This window comes from Grampus griseus, assembly GCF_964374135.1.
Source record: "Grampus griseus genome assembly, chromosome: 1".
Taxonomy (NCBI): Eukaryota; Metazoa; Chordata; class Mammalia; order Artiodactyla; family Delphinidae; genus Grampus; species Grampus griseus.
The window spans coordinates 140,674,234-140,693,141 of NC_139017.1; the positions used below are offsets into that span (position 1 = coordinate 140,674,234).

Genomic DNA, 18,908 nt, shown 5'->3' on the forward strand with positions numbered 1-18,908 from the left:
ATCATCCCAAATTAAGGAGCCCTGTGGATGAAAGGCTCTTGGTGCTGCAGCCAGGAGTCAGTGCTGTGCCTCTGAGGTGGGAGAGCCAACTTCAGGACACTGATCCACAAGAGACCTCCCAGCTGCACATAATATCAAACAGCAAAAATTTCCGAGAGATCTCCATCTCAACGCCAGCACCCAGCTTCACTCAACGACCAGCAAGCTACAGTGCTGGACATCCTATGCCAAACAACTAGCAAGACAGGAACACAACCCCACCCATTAGCAGAGAGGCGGCCCAAAATCATAATAAGTCTACAGACACCCCAAAACACACCACCAGACGTGGACCTGCCCACCAGAAAGACAAGATCTAGCCTCATCCACCAGAACACAGGCACTAGTACCCTCCACCAGGAAGCCTACACAACCCACTGAACCAACCTTAGCCACTGGGGACAGACACAAAAAACAACAGGAACTACGAACCTTCAGCCTGCAAAAAAGGAGACCCCAAACACAGTAAGATAAGCAAAATGAAAAGACAGAAAAACACACCGCAGATGAAGGAGCAAGATAAAAATCCATCAGACCTAACAAATGAAGAGGAAATAGGCAGTCTACCTGAAAAAGAATTCAAAATAATGATAGTAAGGTTGATCCGAAATCTTGGAGATAGAATGGACAATAGAATGGACAAAATGCAAGAATCAGTTAACAAGGACCTAGAAGAACTAAAGATGAAACAAGCAACGATGAACAACACAATAAATGAAATTAAAAGTACTCTAGATGGGATCAATAGCAGAATAACTGAGGCAGAAGAACGGATAAGTGACCTGGAAGATAAAATAGTGGAAATAACTACTGCAGAGCAGAATAAAGAAAAAAGAATGAAAAGAACTGAGGACAGTCTCAGAGACCTCTGGGACAACATTAAACGTACCAACATTCGAATTATAGGGGTTCCAGAAGAAGAAGAGAAAAAGAAAGGGACTGAGAAAATATTTGAAGAGATTATAGTTGAAAACTTCCCTAATATGGGAAAGGAAATAGTTAATCAAGTCCAGGAAGCACAGAGAGTCCCATACAGGATAAATCCAAGGAGAAATACGCCAAGACACATATTAATCAAACTGTCAAAAATTAAATACAAAGAAAACATATTAAAAGCAGCAAGGGAAAAACAACAAATAACACACAAGGGAATCCCCATAAGGTTAACAGCTGATCTTTCAGCAGAAACTCTGCAAGCCAGAAGGGAGTGGCAGGACATATTGAAAGTGTTGAAGGAGAAAAACCTGCAACCAAGATTACTCTACCCAGCAAGGATCTCATTCAGATTTGATGGAGAAATTAAAACCTTTAGAGACAAGCAAAAGCTGAGAGTTCAGCACCACCAAACCAGCTCTACAACAACTGCTAAAGGAACTTCTCTAGGCAAGAAACACAAAAGAAGGAAAAGACCTACAATAACAAACCCAAAACAATTAAGAAAATGGGAATGGGAACACACATATCGATAATTACCTTAAATGTAAATGGACTAAATGCTCCCACCAAAAGACACAGATTGGCTGAATGGATACAAAAACAAGACCCATATATTTGCTGTCTACAAGAGACCCGTATGCTAACACATATATATGGAATTTAAGAAAAAAAAAATGTCATGAAAAACCTAGGGGTGAAACAGGAATAAAGACACAGACTTACTAGAGAATGGACTTGAGGCTATGGGAAGGGGGAAGGGTAAACGGTGACAAAGCAATAAAGAGGCATGGACATGTATACACTACCAAACGTAAGGTAGATAGCTAGTGGGAAGCAGCCGCATAGCACAGGGAGATCAGCTCGGTGCTGTGTGACCGCCTGGAGGGGTGGGATAGGGAGGGTGGGAGGGAGGGTGACGCAAGCGGGAAGAGATATGGGAACATATGTATATATATAACTGATTCATTTTGTTGTGAAGCTGAAACTAACATACCATTGTAAAGCAATTATGCTCCAATAAAGATGTTTAAAAAAAATAAAAATAAAATAAAATAAAATGGGTATTTTGCATTACAGTTATTTGGAGGCACCAAAATGGTTATAGCTATCTTATCAAATTTTAAAAATCGTAATTTTAAAATAGAATATAGCAGATCAAATAACCTGTAATAGATGTGTACAGTTTTGTCAGAAAACCATTTTGGTTTGTATGGCTGTGTCTGCTTGTATGCTATTAACTTTAAAAAGTGTAAGGATCTGGCCTTGACTTGGAAAATCATGAACAATAGTTTTTATGTTATACAAATAACTTTCTGGGATTTTAGAAAATACCTTGTTATTGATAAAAAGAAATTTTGCTTTGGGAAAAATGGGGGAAACTTGATGTCTATTTCTGTGGCAATGATTTCCTTTTTTTTTAATTTGTTTGAGTTTGAAATGTAACTAAATACCATGTTTAGAAAGTCATAGAATGTCACTAACTAGCTATGTGTTCTTATAAAAGTTACTGTTTTGCTTTGGATCTGTTTGAGTGAGAGGGTTGGACTAGATGCTCTTCTCAAAGCCCTCTGATCACGAAAATCTTTTGATTTTAACCTAACAGTAGAAGGGCAAAGATAGTATTCCAGCTACAAAAGGGATGGAGGGGATTCTAGACTTTTGAGTGGAGTAACTTTTAAATTATTATTTACTATAATATATTTTGATGAAAGTGAAAAATGTTTTTTAAATGATAGTTTTAAAAATGTTGTCTATTCTTTGAGGACTCAATTTTTTAAAATGCAGTTAAATTCCTTTCACCATTATTTAACTTTGATCTTCTTTGTATTATAGTCTGAAGATAAGGCCAAATATGATGCAATTTTTGATAGTTTAAGCCCAGTGAACGGATTTCTGTCTGGTGATAAAGTGAAACCAGTGTTGCTCAACTCTAAGTTACCTGTGGATATTCTTGGAAGAGTAAGATATTAAATTCTAAATGTAATTTTTATGTATTTTAATTTTGTATCTACCAGGAACACTTAAAAACACATAGATCTTACTTTGAAGTTGTATTATAGAATTTTTTGTGTTTTAACTTAATATATAAAATTATTGCCAATTTCTTTCTTTCTTTGATTATTCCCTCTAACATATGAGTGTTTGAAATTAGCTATATATAATCCTTTTATGTAGATCCTTTTTTCTTTGAGCTGTATGCTCTGACCTCCGAATTCCTTGATTTAATTTCCAGAGACCATCAGTATTCTGCATCTGCCATTTACTCTGTGGCTGTATCATACAGCCTGGTTAAAGCAATAGTTTCATCTCTGAAATCATAAATTCTACTCTCTGAAGAGAACTTCTTGTCTTTCTAGATTTCTTTCCTAGATACTTGCAAGACTAATTCTTTGACCTCATCAAGACCTTTATTTCTTTATTTTTATTAATTAAAAACATATATTTATTTATTTATTTTCGGGTGCGTTGGGTCTTCGCTGCTGCTTGCGAGCTTTCTCTAATTGTGATGAACGGGGTCTACTCTTCGTTGCAGTGCACGGGCTTCTCATTGCGGTAGCTTCTCTTGTTGTGGAGCACGGGCTCTAGGCATGCAGGCTTCAGTAGTTGCAGCACATGGGCTCAGTAGTTGTGGCTCAAGGGCTCTAGAGCGCAGGCTCAGTAGTTGTGGCGCACAGGCTTAGTTGCTCTGTGGCATGTGGGATCTTCCAGGACCAGGGCTCGAACCCATGTCCCCTGAATTGGCAGGCAGATTCTTAACCACTGTGCCCCCAGGAAGCCCAGCCTCATCAAGACCTTTAAATCAGACTCTTTTATTTTCCCCATCTTTTGAATTTACTTTTTCCTCATCCGTCCTGGATTTTTTTGGTCCACTGTTTCATGTCAGTATCCTTAGCTTCCTTTGCTGTGTTTTCTAACTTTTCTTCTGCCTGGTGAAAATCCAACCTTGCATGAAGCTAATTATCTGCCTTCTCTCTGGTTGCATTCAGACTACTGAGAAAGTCTAGTAAGATTGGTATCATCATAATTTCATGATCTTCAGCTGGGTTTTCCATACTGCAGCCACTCTTGTGCTGTTTCCATCATGATTTCTCAATACCCTTCTTTATATTTCAAACCTTATCTACTCTCATTAAACCTCTAGTCCTTTCTTTAACTCCTTGCTTAGTCAGACTACATGGGGTCAAACCCTGGTTACACCATTTCTTAACTGTATGACCTTGGGCAAATCATTAGAAAACCATGTCTCAGTTTTCTAATCTTTAAAATTAGCCTGGTTCCCAGTTTGTAGGGTTATACAAATTAAATGCGATAATGTATATAAAGTACCTAGCACAGTGCTTGGTACATACTCTTTGAACGCTAGCTGCCATGATCCTGATGATAACGACTTGCTACCACAACACCAGTACTACTGGATCAGTGCTGTATAGTTTAGGTACTCAATAAATATTAATTTAAAAGCTGTTTTCTAATATTGTTTTTCATTAATTATTTTTCTATTGTGTGATCTGTGTGAGATTTCTAAACTATAAATATAATCTTGTTATTTTTTACTTAAAAGTTACCCTCTTAGGTAGCTTCCCATTGCATTTAGGAAAAAGTCTAAACTCCAAGGCATTCAGTGACCAGGCACTTGCTTATTTTCACTCCTGTCTCTTACCAGTATACCTTCTCTTCCTGTCCCAAGTAAAATTTTGTTGAATATCTTTAATACCTTCATTTCAAGGATTTAACATAGTTTATAGCTGGTCTAAAGCTATGGATTCTACTCTAGAGTTAGACCAAATATACCAGGGCCTTTTAGATTTTATATTTATTTTGTATGCCCTGGACATTAGTTGGCTAATGATTAATAATAGAGTGTTCATTGGACACTTATTTCAGATGATTAGAGGTTCTGTATTATAGGGAAAACAATAATGGACTTGGTTGGAAGTCTTCACATTGAAAACTGATTCTGTTATTTAATAATAGTTGTATGATCCTAGATAATTCATGCAGTCTCAGGTCTAAAACAGGTTTTATGGTACCACATGGAATTGTTGCATGAATTAACTGAGATGTTGTTTTTGAAAAAGCATTATAGTTGTTTAAAGTACTGTGTTACATAATTGTTTTCTTACTTGAGAGGAACAAAATATTTTCTTTAAAAATTTGCAAAGGAATTTCTGTTTAAAAATACTTGGTATTAAGAATTATTATTTCTTTTTACAGTAATGTTAATATAGCATGTAATAGTGATTTAATAAAATGGTCAGCATAATTGAAATTTCTCAGAGAAATAGATGTTATAATGTTTAGGCAAAACTTTTTCCTCCATTTAGGTATTGGGTGTATACAGTTAGCACGTGAAATGAAAGAATGTTAATCTTTCCTAATTCTTTTCTTTTTAAGGTTTGGGAGTTGAGTGATATTGACCATGATGGAATGCTTGACAGAGATGAGTTTGCAGTTGTAAGTAACATAATGCTTTCGAAATCTTAAACATCTTAATGGTTTTCTCAAGTGAAAATTTCCCCTTTTTATCTTTAGAGGTAAACTACATTTCTCTTAAAATTGATTGTATGACTGTATTTACCTAGAATTTATAGGTATTCAATAAATATTATTAAACAAATGGATAATGAATGTTTTTGCCATCTTCATTTTATTTGACTTTAAGGTACATAAGAATACATGCTTTGGATAATGTACTCTAAAGATGCTGAGTATAATCTTTTGAATCTCAACGTGACCAGGCATCTCAGTACCTACTTCTGCTGTGGAATGACTTTACTTCAAATATATCCCTGAATTTTCACATTTATTTGATTAAAGGAAAAGATGAATAACATAATAGTTTCATGTCATTTATGAAGGCAGAGAAAGTTTTGACATCTTGTCTGAAGACATGTTATCCTTAGTAACTGGTTAGTTAATTCCGCATAGAGTTGTTTTCATGGCTTCCTTAAAGGTTAGATAAAACTCTGCTGTGGGGGCTTTCCTGGTGGCGCAGTGGTTGAGAGTCCGCCTGCGGATGCAGGGGACACGGGTTCGTGCCCCGGTCTGGGAAGATCCCACATGCCGCAGAGCGGCTGGGCCCGTGAGCCATGGCTGCTGAGCCTGCGCGTCCAGAGCGTGTGCTCTGCAACGAGAGAGACCATAACAGTGAGAGGCCTGCGTACAGCAAAAAAACAAAAAACAAACAAACAAAAAAACTCTGCTGTGAACTCATGAACTGTAAATCTCTAATCCTCCCTTGAATCTCTTATTTGGAAATTAATCTTTTCAAATTTTCTCTATTTTGCTAAGAACTTGTCCATTGCTTTGACTTTCAGATTTGCCACAGATTGCACTATTCTTTAATCTCTTCTGGGTTTATGGTTGGGTTCCTTTCTGTTTCCAAATCTTATGTATTTTTGCTTCTTCTCATTCTTTGTTTAATTGGATTTTTTCTGGCCTATTGATCTTTTAAAAGAGCCATCTTTTGGATTTATTTATCTTTTCTATTATGTTTTGACTTTCTGTTTCATTCTTTTCCACTTTTATCTTAATTCCTTCTTTCCAGTTTGTTTTGATTTACTTTTTAAAAAATTTCTGAAGAAAAGTACTAAGTCCCTTTGTTTTTTATCATCTTTAATATGGAAAACATTTAAAGGACGTATTTTCCTCTAAATACAGATTTAGCTGGATTCCATAGATATTGGTACAGTGTTCTCCTTTTCACTCCTTTTTAGATAATTTTTAAATTTTCCTTGGTCATCTGTTTAGGAATATGCTTTTTAATTTCAAAGTAGTTAAGTTTGTTTGGTTTTTGTTACCTTTGTATATACTTTCAGCTTGATTAGATTTTGGCTGGTGAATGTGGTCTTTAAAATTTTGTTAAGGTTTTCTTTGTTGCCAAGGTTGCAACCTGTTTGTACACGTGTTTCCTAGATATGTCAACATTTCTGTTCAGAAGATATTAGACTTCTGTAAATCCATTATACTGATTTTATTGACTACACTTCAGTTTCTCTTTGTCCTTAGTTTTCTTCTTTTTGCCCTTTCATAAATTTTATTCTGTTTATATCCTAGGAGCGAAACAAAATAGGCAGAACACATCTTATCACATTTGAAAAAATATATACAGAAACAGAAAATTTTTTCCTTATAAAGACAAAAATTAAAAATTTCAAAGGAGCATTTGTATAAGCATAGTTAAGCTAGGTAGACAATAGCATTATCTTCATTTGCTAAAACAGTAGTATTTCCTGAGGTAAGTGAGTAAACACAGTTTACCTTATGCCCTGAAGCCTTCTCCTAGGCAACTTTTTTTTCTTTTGTAATGAAAGTAAATTTTCATTAAAAGAATAATTTAAGAATAAACACACATTTGTAGGAAATTACTACTTAAAAAATTAATGAACATCCATATACCTTCTCCTAGATTTACTCATTTTAACCATTTTGCCACGTTTGATTTCCTTCTGTGTGCATTCCTCAGAAATTTTTTCCAACTTTATCCTGCTTAGTGCCTTTAATTTTGAATTCCAGCTTGTGTTATATTAATACTGCTTCTGCTCTCTTTTTATTTGGATTACTTGATGTTTCTAATGCTTAAAATGTATCTCTTAAAAATGTCACTGCCGATTTTAATTTTTTACCTAATTTGACAGTTTTTGTCTTTTAAGATAATGAGCTGTGTATTGATTTTATTCCCCCTACCAGATCCTATTTATTTTACATTATTATTTTCTCTTTTTTCCTCTTCCTTATTGTTGCTAGTTATCAAGTTGTGATTCATTCATTTCCCCCCTCTAATCAATTTGGAAATTCTGTTATAATGTCTGTTCCATTAATGGTTAATACACCCTTCCTTGTACTTACCATACTTATTGCTCCAGTATTTGAAAAAAAGATTGTTAGCCCTCATTCAAGTAAAATAAGACCTTTAGATTATTTTCACTTCTTTCTCCTTCACCTCCCAACCTCAGAAGATTTTAGAACATTTTTTGTAACTAAAATTCTAGATTTTACTCAGTTAATTTAATTCTTTTGGTTCTAGGATTTCCTTTGTCAATTTTAATTTAATTTCCTTTTGTCAGTATTAATAGTCTTACTAGCATTCTTCTGGTAGAATTTGCCTGATGAATCTTTTTCCATCTTTTTACTTTCGTGACTGAGGCAATATAGTCCATACTATTTAAAAAAATTTTAATTACTACAACAGAGCCAATGTACCTGAGCCTGCAAGTCACTGACCTTTATTTAGCATCAGTATTTTTAAAAACTGAATTTTAAGAGTTCCTTTGCAAATTGAAGTAATTTTTTAAATGCTTTTGCAACAGTAGATTAACTAAACTCTATAAACATTTTAAATTATGTTCCTAAATAAGTAAAGATAATGTACTTATTCATATGATCAGTTCTTTTGGATTATGAAAATTTATACTTGCCAATTTTTGGTTTGTTGAAGTATAACGTAGTATTTTTTCCTTACTTGTTATGTATTATTTTACATAAAACTATTGAACATGAGAGTATTTATGCTTAAGATTTAACTCTAAAATTCTTACCTGTTTAAAAAATATTTATTTATTTATTTGGCTTGTGGGCTCTTAGTTTCAGCATGCGGGATCTTCATTGTGGCATGCGGAGTCTCTCATTGTGGTGCTCGGGCTCTTTGTTCCAGTACGTGGACTTCTCTCTAGTTGTGGCACGTGGACTCAGCAGTTGCACTCATGGGCTCTCTAGTTGTGGCACATGGGCTCTCTAGTTGCGGCGCGCAGGTGCCAGAGCGTGCAGGCTCAGTAGTTGTGGCATGTGGGCTCTCTAGTTGTGGCACATGAGCTCTAGAGTGCATGGGCTTAGTTGTCGTGGCATGTGAGCTTAGTTGTCCCATGGCATGTGGGATCTTAGTGGGATTGAACCTGCGTCCCCTGCATTGGCAGGTGGATTCTTAACTACTGGACCACCAGGGAAGTCCTCTTAACCCATTTTCTTTTAATATTTATTTATTTATTTGGCTGCACTGGGTCTTAGTTGCGGCACATGGGATCTTCATTGCTGCATGTGTGGTCTTTGTTGCGGCATGTGGGATCTTTAGTTGTGGCACGTGGGCTCTTAGTTGCGGCATGTGGGATCTTTTTAGTTGTGACATGTGGGATCTTTAGTTATGGCATGTGAACTCTTCGTTGTGGCATGTGGGATCTAGTTTCCTGACCAGGAATTGGGCCCCCTGCATTGTGAGCATGGAGTCTTAAGCACTGGACCACCAGGGAAGTCCCCCCATTTTCTTTTAGATAAAATGGTGCTTTATGTTTGTTTTAAAGACCCAGTATCTGCTCTGTGTTTATTATATTTTATTTTTAAAAAAATTTTTATTGAGGGATTTCCCTGGTGGTCCAGTGGCTAAGACTCCATGCTCCCAATGCAGGGGGCCTGGGTTCGATCCCTGGTCAGGGAACTAGATCCTACATGCCACAACTAAGAGTTTGCATGCCGCAACTAAAGATCCCACATGCCACAACTAAAGATCCCGCATGCCACAACGGAGATCCCACACTGGCAACGAAGATCCCACGGGCCGCAGCTAAGACCTGGCACAGCCAAATAAGTAAATAAATATTAAAAAAGAATTTTTATTGAAATCTAGTTGATTTACAATGTTGTGTTAGTTTCAGGTGTACAGCAATGTGATTCAGTTATACATATATATATAAATATATATATTCTTTTTCAACATTCTCTTCCATTATAGGTTATTACAAGATATTGAACATAATTCCCTATGCTATACAGTAGGTCCTTGTTGGTTATCTATTTTATATATAGTAGTACGTATATTTTAATCCTAATTAAAACTCCTAATTTATACCCCCGCCTTTGGTAACCATAAGTTTGTTTTCTATGTCTGTGAGTCTTTTCTGTTTTGTAAATACGTTCATTTGTATCATTTTTTTAGATTCCAGATATAAGTGATATCATATGGTATTTGTCTTTGTCTAACTTACTTCATTTAGTATGATAATCTCTAGGTCCATCTGTGTCACTGAAAATGGAATTATTCCATTCTTTTTTATGGCTGAATAATATTCCATTGTATATGTACACCACATCTTCCTTATCCATTCATCTGTCAGTAGACACTTAGGTTGCTTCCATGTCTTGGCTATTTTAAATAGTGCTGCAGTGAACATTGGGGTGCACTCAGCTTTTCAAATTATGTTTTTCTCCAGATATGTGCCCAGTAGTGGGATTGTATGATCATATGGTAGCTCTATTTTTAGTTTTTAAGGAATCTCCATACTGTTCTCTGTAATGGCTGTACCAGTTTACATTTCCACAAACAGTGTAGGAGGGTTCTTTTTTCTCCACACCCTCTCCAGCATCTTTTATTTGTAGACTTTTTGTTGTTGGCCAATACGCCCAGTGTAAAGTGATACCTCATTGTAGTTTTCATTTGCATTTCTCTAATAATTAGCGATGTTGAGCATCTTTAAATGTGCCTTTTGGCCATTTGTATGTCTTCTTTGGAGAAATGTCTGTTTATGTCTTCTACTCATTTTCTGATTGGGTTGTTTTTTCTTTGATATTGAGCTATATGAACTGTTTGTATATTTTAGAGATTAATCCCTTGTTGGTCACATTGTTTGCAAATATTTTCTCCTATTCCATAGGTTGTCTTTTTGTTTTGTTTCTGGTTTCCTTTGCTATGCAAAAGCTTTTAAGTTTCATTAGGTCCCATTTGTTTATTTTTGTTTTTATTTCCATTACTGCAGAAGACGGATCCAAAAAGATACTGCTGCAATTTGTGTCAGAGTGTTCTGCCTATGTTTTCCCCTAGGAGTTTTATGGTTTCAGGTCTTACATTTAGTTCTTTAATCCATTTTGAGTTTATCTTTGTGTATGGTATGGTGTTAGAGAATGTTCTGATTTTTTTAAAAATTTATTTAATTAATTAATTTATTTATGTCTGTGTCAGGTCGTCATTGCAGCACGTGGGCTTCTCTCTAGTTGCAGCATGTGGGCTTTTTTCTGGTTGTGGTGTGTGGGTTTTCTCTCTCTAGTGGCGTGCGGGCTCCAGAGTGCGTGGGCTCTGTAGTTTGCAGCATGCAGGCTCTCTTGTTGAGGCACATGAGCTCAGTAGTTGTGGTGCGTGTGCTTAATTGCCCTGCGGCATGTGGGATCTTGGTCCCCGACCAAGAATCAAACCTGTGTCCCCTGCCTTGGAAGGTGGATTCTTTACCACTGGGCCACCAGGGAAGTCCTGAGATTGTTTTAATTTCATTCTTTTATTTGTAGATGTCCAGTTTTCCCAGCACCACTTATTGAAGAGACTGTCTTTTCTCCATTGCGTATTCTTGCCTCCTTTGTTGTAGATTAGCTGACCGTATGTGTATGGGTTTATTTCTGGGCTTTCTACCCTGTTCCATTGATCTATATTTCTGATTTTGTGCCAGTACCATACCGTTTTGATTACTGTAGCTTTGTTGTATAGTCTAAACTCAGGGAGCCTGGTTCCTCCAGCTCCGTTTTTCTTTCTCAAGATTGCTTTGGCTATTCAGGGTCTTTTGTATTTCCATATAAATTTAAAAAATTTTTTGTTCTAGTTCTGTTAAAAATGCCTTTGGTGATTTGATAGGGATTGCATTGAATCTGTAGATTGCCTTGGGTAGTATAGTCATTTTAACAATATTGATTCTTCCAATCCAAGAACATGGTATATCTTTCCATTTATTTGTGTCATCTTTGATTTCTTTCATCAGATACTTACAGTTTTTGGATTACAGGTTTTTTGCCTCCTTAAGTAGGTTTATTCCTGGTATTTTATTCTTTCTGATGCAATAGTAAATGGAATTGTTTACCTAATTTCTCTTTCTAACCTTTCTTTGTTAGTGTACAGAAATGCAATGGATTCCTGTGTATTAACTTTGTATCCTGCGCCTTTACTGAATTCATTGATGAGCTGTAGTAGTTTTCTGGTAGTGTCTTTAGGATTTTTCTATGATAAATGTATGATATGTATGATATCATGTCATCTGCAAACAGTGACAGTTTTACTACTTCTTTTCCAGTATGAATTCCTTTTATTTCTTTTTCTTTTCTTATTGCTGTGGCTAGGACTTCCAAAACTGTGTTGAATAACAGTGGTGAGAGTGGACATCCTTGTCTTTTTCCTGATCTTAGAGGAAATGCTTTCAACTTTTCACCATTGAGTGTGATGTTGCCTGTGAATTTGTCATATATGGCCTTTATTATGTTGAGGTAGGTCCCTGCTATGCCCACTTTCTGGAGAGTTTTTATCATAAATGGATGTTGAATTTTGTCAAAAGCTATTTTGGCATCTATTAAGCTGATCATACGGTTATTAGTGTTCTGTTTGTTAATGTGGTGTATCACACTGATTGATTTGTGTATATTGAAAAATCCTTGCATCCCTGGGATAAATCCCACTTCATCATGATATATGATCCTTTTAATGTATTGTTGGATTTGGTTTAATAGTATTTTGTTGAGGATTTTTGTGTTCATCAGTGATATTGGCCTGTAATTTTCTTTTATTTATTTATTTATTATTTTGGCTGCTCCAGGTCTTAGTTGCAGAATGTGGGATTTTCATTGCAGCATGCGGGCTTCTTAGTTGTGGCATGCGGACTCTTAGTTGCAGCATGCATGCGGGATCTAGTTCCCCGACCAGGGATTGAACCTGGGCCCCCTGCATTGGGAGCATGGAGTCTTACCCACTGGACCACAAGGCAAGTCCTGTAATTTTCTGTTTTTGTGGTATCTTCGTCTGGTTTAGGTATCAGGGTGATGGTGGTCTCATAGAATGAGATTGGAAGTGTTCCTTCCTCTGCAATTTTTTCGAATAGTTTCAGAAGGATAGGTCTTAACTCTTCTTTGAATTTTTGATAGAATTCACCTATGAAGCTATCTGGTCTTGGACTTTGTTGGGAGTTTTTCAATCACAGATTCAATTTCAGTGCTTGTATTTGGTCTGTTCATATTTTCTACTTCTTCCTGGTTCAGTCTTCAGAGATTGTACCTTTCTAAGAATTTGTCCATTTCTTCTAGGTTGTCCATTTTATTGGCATATGTTTGCTTGTAGTAGTCTTTTATGGTCCTTTGTATTTCTGTGTTGCCTGTTGTAATTTGTCTTGTTTCATTTCTAATTTTATTGATTTGTGCCCTGTTCCTTTTTTTCTTGATGAGTCTGGCTAAAGTTTTATCAATTTTGTTTATGTTTTCAAAGAACTAGGTTTTAGTTCTGTTGATCTTTTTTTTTTTTTCTTTTGGTCTCTATTTCTGCTCTGATCTTTATGATTTCTTTCCTTCTACTAACTTTGGGTTTTGTTTGTTCTGATTTCTCTAGTTGCTTTAGCTGTAAGGTTAGGTTGTTTATTTGAGATTTTTCTTGTTTCCTGAGGTAAGCTTGTATTGCTGTAGACTTCTCTCATAGAACTGCCTTTGCTGCATCTGTTAGGTTTTAGATCGTCGTGTTTTCATTTTCTTTTGTCTCTAGATATTTTTTTATTTCCTCATTGTCTTCTTTAGTGATCCGTTGGTTGTTTAGTAGCATACTGTTTAGCCTCCATGTGTTTGTGTTTTTTGCAGTTTTTTTCTGTAGTTGATTTCTAATCTCATAGGGTTGTGATTGGAAAGATGCTTGATACAATTTCAGTTTTCTTAAATTTACCGAGGCTTGCTTTGTAGCCCAGCATGCGATCTATCCTGGAGAACGTTCCATGCGCACTTGAGAAAAGAAATCGTAATCTGCTGTTTTTGGATGGAATGTCCTATAAATATCAATTAAATCTATCTGGTCTGTTGTGTCATTTAAAGCTTGTTTCCTTATTTATTTTCATTTTGGATGATACGTCTATTGGTGTAAGTGAGGTGTTAAAGTCCCCCACTATTATTGTGTTACTGTTGATTTCCTCTTATAGCTGTTAGCAGTTGCCTTATGTATTGAGGTGCTTCTGTGTTGGGTGCATATATATTTATAATTGTTGTATCTTCTTGGATTGATCCCTTGATCATTATGTGGTGTCCTTCCTTGTCTCTTGTAACATTCTTTATTTTGAAGTCTATTTTGTCTGATTTGAGTATTGCTGCTCCAACTTTCCTCTGATTCCCATTTACAGGGAATACCTTTTTTTATCCTCTCACTTTCAGTCTGCATGTGTCTGTAGATCTGAAGTGGGTCTCTTGTAGATAGCATATATTTGGGTCTTGTTTTTGTATCCATTCAGCCAGTCTTTGTCTTTTGGTTGGAGCTTTTAATCCATTTTCATTTAAGGTAATTATTGATATGTATGTTCTTACTGCCATTTTGTTAATTGTTTTGGGTTTGTCTTTGTAGGTCTTTTTTCTGCCTTTCCTCTTTTGTTCTCGTCTCTCTTGTGATTTGATGACCTTCCTTAGTGTTGTGCTTGGATTCCTTTTTTCTTACATGTGTGTATATCTATTATAGATTTTTGGTTTGTGGTTACCATGAGGATTCGGTATAGCAGTCTATATATATTTCCATGATTGTTTTAAGTTGCTGATCTTTTTATTTCAAGTGCATTTCAGATATCCTGCTTTTGTATTCTCCTCTTCTCGCAATTTTTGTTTTAGAGATCATATTTGTGTGTGGATGATTTCCTACCTTTACTGTAGGTTTGCTTTAACCAGTGAGCTTTCCCATTTCGTAATTTTCTTGTTTCTCATTTTGGCCTTTTCTTTTCCACCTAGAGAAGTTCCTTTAGCATTTTTCATAAAGCTGGTTTGGTGGTGCTGAATTCTTTTAGCTTTCGCTTGTCTGTAAAGCTTTTGATTTCTCCATCAAATCTGAAAAAGAGCCTTGCTGGGTAGAGTATTCTCAGTTGTAGGTTTTTCTTTTTCGTTACTTTAAAGGTATCATGCCACTCCCTTCTGGGCTGCAGAATTTCTGCTGAAAAGTCAGCTGATAACCTTATGGGGATTCCCTTGTATGTTATTTGTTGCTTTTCACTTGTTGCTTTTAATATTTTTTCTTTCTCTTTCATTTTTGTCAATTTGATTACTATGTGTCTTGGCATGTTCCTCCTTGGGTTGATGCTGTATGGTACTCTCTGCGCTTCCTGGACTTGGGTGACTGCTTCCTTTCCCATGTTAGGAAAGTTTTCAGCTATCATCTCTTCAGGTATCTTCTCAGGCCCTTTCTCTCTCTTCTCCTTCTGGGACCCCTATAATGTTAATGTTGGTGCATTTGGTGTTGTCCCAGAGGTCTCTTAAACTGTTCTCGTTTCTTTTCAGACTTTTTTCTTTATTCTGTTCTGTGGCAGTGACTTCCAACACCCTGTCTTCCAGCTCCCTTATCCATTCTTTTGCCTCATTTATTCTTCTGTTGATTCCTTCTAGTTTATTTTTTATTTCAATTATTGTATTCTTCAACTCTGGTTGTTCTTTATTTTTTCTAATTCTTTGTTGAAAACTTCTTTTAACTTCTCACTTTGTGCATGCATTCTTTTCCTGAGTTCTTGGATCATCTTTATGATCATTGCTCTGAACTCTTTCTTGGGTAGATTGCCTATCTCCACATCACTTAGTTGTTTTTCTGGGGTTTTATCTTGTTCTTTTGTCTGGAACATACTCCTCTGCCATCTCATTTTGTCTAAGGTTCTATCTGTATTTTTATGTATGTGGAAGGTTAGTTATGTTTCTTGACCTTGGAGGAATGGCCCTCTGTAGGGGAGGTCGTATGTGTCCCAGCAGTACACGCCCCCTCTCATCACCCAATGACCAGGGACCAGCTGGTCCCGGGATAGGTTCTGACCTTTGTTTGCAGGCTGAGTTCCACAGGCACTGGGACTGTATTTTTCTTGCTTCTGGTATCTGCCCACTGGTGGGTGAGGCTGGTAAAGCTTCCTGTGGGAGGGGCATATCTCTGCCCGCTGGTGGGTAGAGTTGGATCTTGGCCCTCTGGTGGGCAGGGCCATGTCAAGGGGCGTGTCTGGAGGTGGCTATGGTCTCAGGAAGTCTTTAGGTAGCCTGTCTGTTGATGGGTGGGACTGTGTTCCTGCCCTATTGGTTGTTTGGCCTGAGGCACCCCAGCACTGGAACCTATAGGCTGTTGGGTGGGGCCAGGTCTTGGTGTTAATGTCCCAAGTAAGATGTCGGCCTTCACTCCTGGGTATGTTTGCCACCAGCTTTGATGTCCCAAAAAAGAGTCATAGCCACCACCCACCTCTGCACGAGACCATCCAAGACCAACAGGTAGGTCTGGCCTAGGCTCCTGTGAATTCACTGCATTTGCCTTGGTTCCTGGTAATAAGACCTTGTGTGCATCCTTCAAGAGTGAAGTTTCTGTTTCCCCCAGTCCTGTGGAATTCCTGTGATCAAGACCCACTGACCTTCAAAGACAAGTGCTCTGGGGGCTCCTCCTCCCGATGCCAGACCCCCAGGCTGGGGAGCCTCTTGTGGGGCTCAGAACTCTCACTCCTGTGGGAGAACTTCTGTGATATAATTATCTCCAGTTTGTGGGTCACCCACCTAGGAGGTATGGGATTTGATTATATCGCAAGTGTGCCCCTCCTACCATCTTGTTGTGATTTCCTCTTTGTCTTTGGATGTAGCATATCTTTTTTTGGTAGTTTCCAGTCTTTTTTATTGATGATTGTTCAGCAGTTAGTTGTGATTTTGGTGTTCTCATGGGAGGAGTGAGCTCAAGGTCTTCTACTCCACCATCTTGTCTTGTTTTCCTCACTGGGTGCTCCAGCAGGAACAGCACAGAGGTCCCAAGAGCGCTGTTACCAGGTCTTGTTAATGTAGCTTGTATACAGTCATCTTTGGTAAACCCTGAGAAAGTAGAGCGTAAACCATGTGGGAGCATTCAGAAAAAGGAAGGCTCTGTGCTGCTATTTAAGAAAAAAACATCCTGGATAAAAGTCAGCATGGCCCTCCTCAGATGTTGGGGCACATACAGGAGCTCTTTTCTCCTGCACATGTGGCCACATGCAGGCATTTGTCCCAAAGCCAAAGTGTATGTTTATTTTTTGAATGGGAATAAATAAAAATGAAGTTAATGAGAAATTCTAATTTGGTTTCTTGAATTACAATATGGATTTTTAAAAAGAGTAACTTCTTATTTCACTAATGAACCAGAACTTGGTTGAACCTGAGTCTTTATGTTTAAGACTTATCTTTAAAAATTCTTAACCAAACCAAATTCTTTCTTTCCTTTTATAGCGTAGATGGGATTTTTGGTCGGTTTACTTTTTTAATTGGAATAAATAAAGTTGAAGTTAGTGAGATATTCTAACTTGTATAACTTCTCTTGCCTTGTGAATCTTTAATGAATGGTCCTTATTTCTTTTCAAATGTAAATGCTTTTTTATATTCTCTGAAACCTAGTGGTTTAATTAAAAATCCATAATCTAGAATATCTTGGAGGTTTTTTCGTTTTTTTTTAACTGAATTTGTAAAGGTCAGGCCTTAGCATGCCTTGGGTGTTCTGGCCACAACTAAAATGACTTTTGAAGACTTACTTTCAGGAATCATTTCTGTAGTTCATAAAATGACTTTTGAGAGGGGCATGTGTGTATGTATACACACAAAAATAAAGTGGATTTAAAAAATAATTTCTATATCCTTGAATGTTGATTTTTTTAAATGTCTGTGACTATTATTGGTATTATATTTGCTCATTGATGAATTCTATGATTAGAGAATAAGGATATTGGAAATACATCTTCCTGAGTTTTACTTCTGACTTAGGTTAGGAGAGAGTCTCTGACAGGGCATTAAGGGGACATTTTGCAAATGGGCCAAATTTTCCTCTCTGGTATTTGTTTGAAAACTCAAAATGTATATAAAATTATGGTCTTGGTATTGAACCAAGGGAAGTGACTAATAATCATGTTAAAGTTTATTGTTTCCTTTGTTGGGATGAGTTCCACCAGTATGCAGTCCTATTCTATGAAATAGTTCTTTGTTTTATTGAGCCGGAAACCATGGCTTTCAAACTTAAAGGGAAGACCGCTAAATCTAGTAATTTACTATTTGGTAAATGAGCTTATGCTTATGCTTTTTCATAGATTTTTAGAGTTGGACAAGATTTTGTAAATTAGCTCCTCTAAGCAGATCAGTTAGTGGCAGAGCCAGGGCTGAGCCTGGGCCTTCTAGATCATGCTGGGCTTTTTTTTTTTTTTTTTTTTGCTGCCTTGGGTCTTTGTTGCTGCATGTGGGCTTTTCTCTAGTTGCCGCGAGCGGGGGCTACTCTTGTTGCGGTGCACGGGCTTCTTATTGCAGTGGCTTCTCTTGTTACGGAGCACAGGCTCTAGGCACTTCAGTGGTTGTAGCACGCGAGCCCTAGAGGTGCGTGGGCTTCAGTAGTTGCAGTGCGTGGGCTTTGTAGTTGTGGCTAGCAGGTTCTAGAGCACAGCCTCAGTAGTTGTGGCACACAGGCTTAGTTGCTCCGTGGCATGTGGGATCTTTCCGGACCAGGGATCGAACCCATGTCTCCTGCATTGGCAGGTGGATTCTTAACCACTGCGCCACCAGGGAAGTCCCAATCATGCTGTTTTTGTTTTTTTGTTTATTTGTTTTTTAAAAAATAAACTTTAAATTTTGGAATGGTTTTAAATTTACAGAAAGGTTGCAGATAGAGTACAGAGATTTCCTCAGTACCCTTCACCCCACTTCCCCTACTATTAACATATTACATTGCCATGGTACATATGTCAAAACTAAAACCAACATTGGTACATTACTGTTAATTGAACTCTAGGCTTTAAATGCATTTCACCAGTGTTTCCTTTATGTCCCAGGATCCCTTCTAGGCTACCAGACTACATTTAATTGCTATGTCTACTTAGTCTCTCTAGTCTATGATAGTTTCTCAGTGTTGCTTTTTTTTTTTTTTTAATAACTTTGACATTGTCTAGGAGTACTAGCTGGGTATGTCTGATGTTTTTCTCATGATTAGACTGGGGGTATGGGTTTTT

The 18,908-nt window shown here is 37.1% G+C and overlaps 1 protein-coding gene across 2 annotated transcripts in view; it reads left to right on the forward strand.

Annotated features, from left to right (window-relative positions):
• The window catches only part of EPS15 (epidermal growth factor receptor pathway substrate 15), a 164,636-nt gene that overhangs the window by 45,746 nt on the left and 99,982 nt on the right, over positions 1-18,908 (forward strand). For both annotated transcript variants that reach the window (XM_082666035.1, XM_082666034.1), the window contains exons 7-8: positions 2,809-2,934; positions 5,371-5,430. In XM_082666035.1, coding sequence (XP_082522161.1) covers positions 2,809-2,934; positions 5,371-5,430 — 186 coding nt within the window. The remainder of the gene's footprint in view (positions 1-2,808; positions 2,935-5,370; positions 5,431-18,908) is intronic.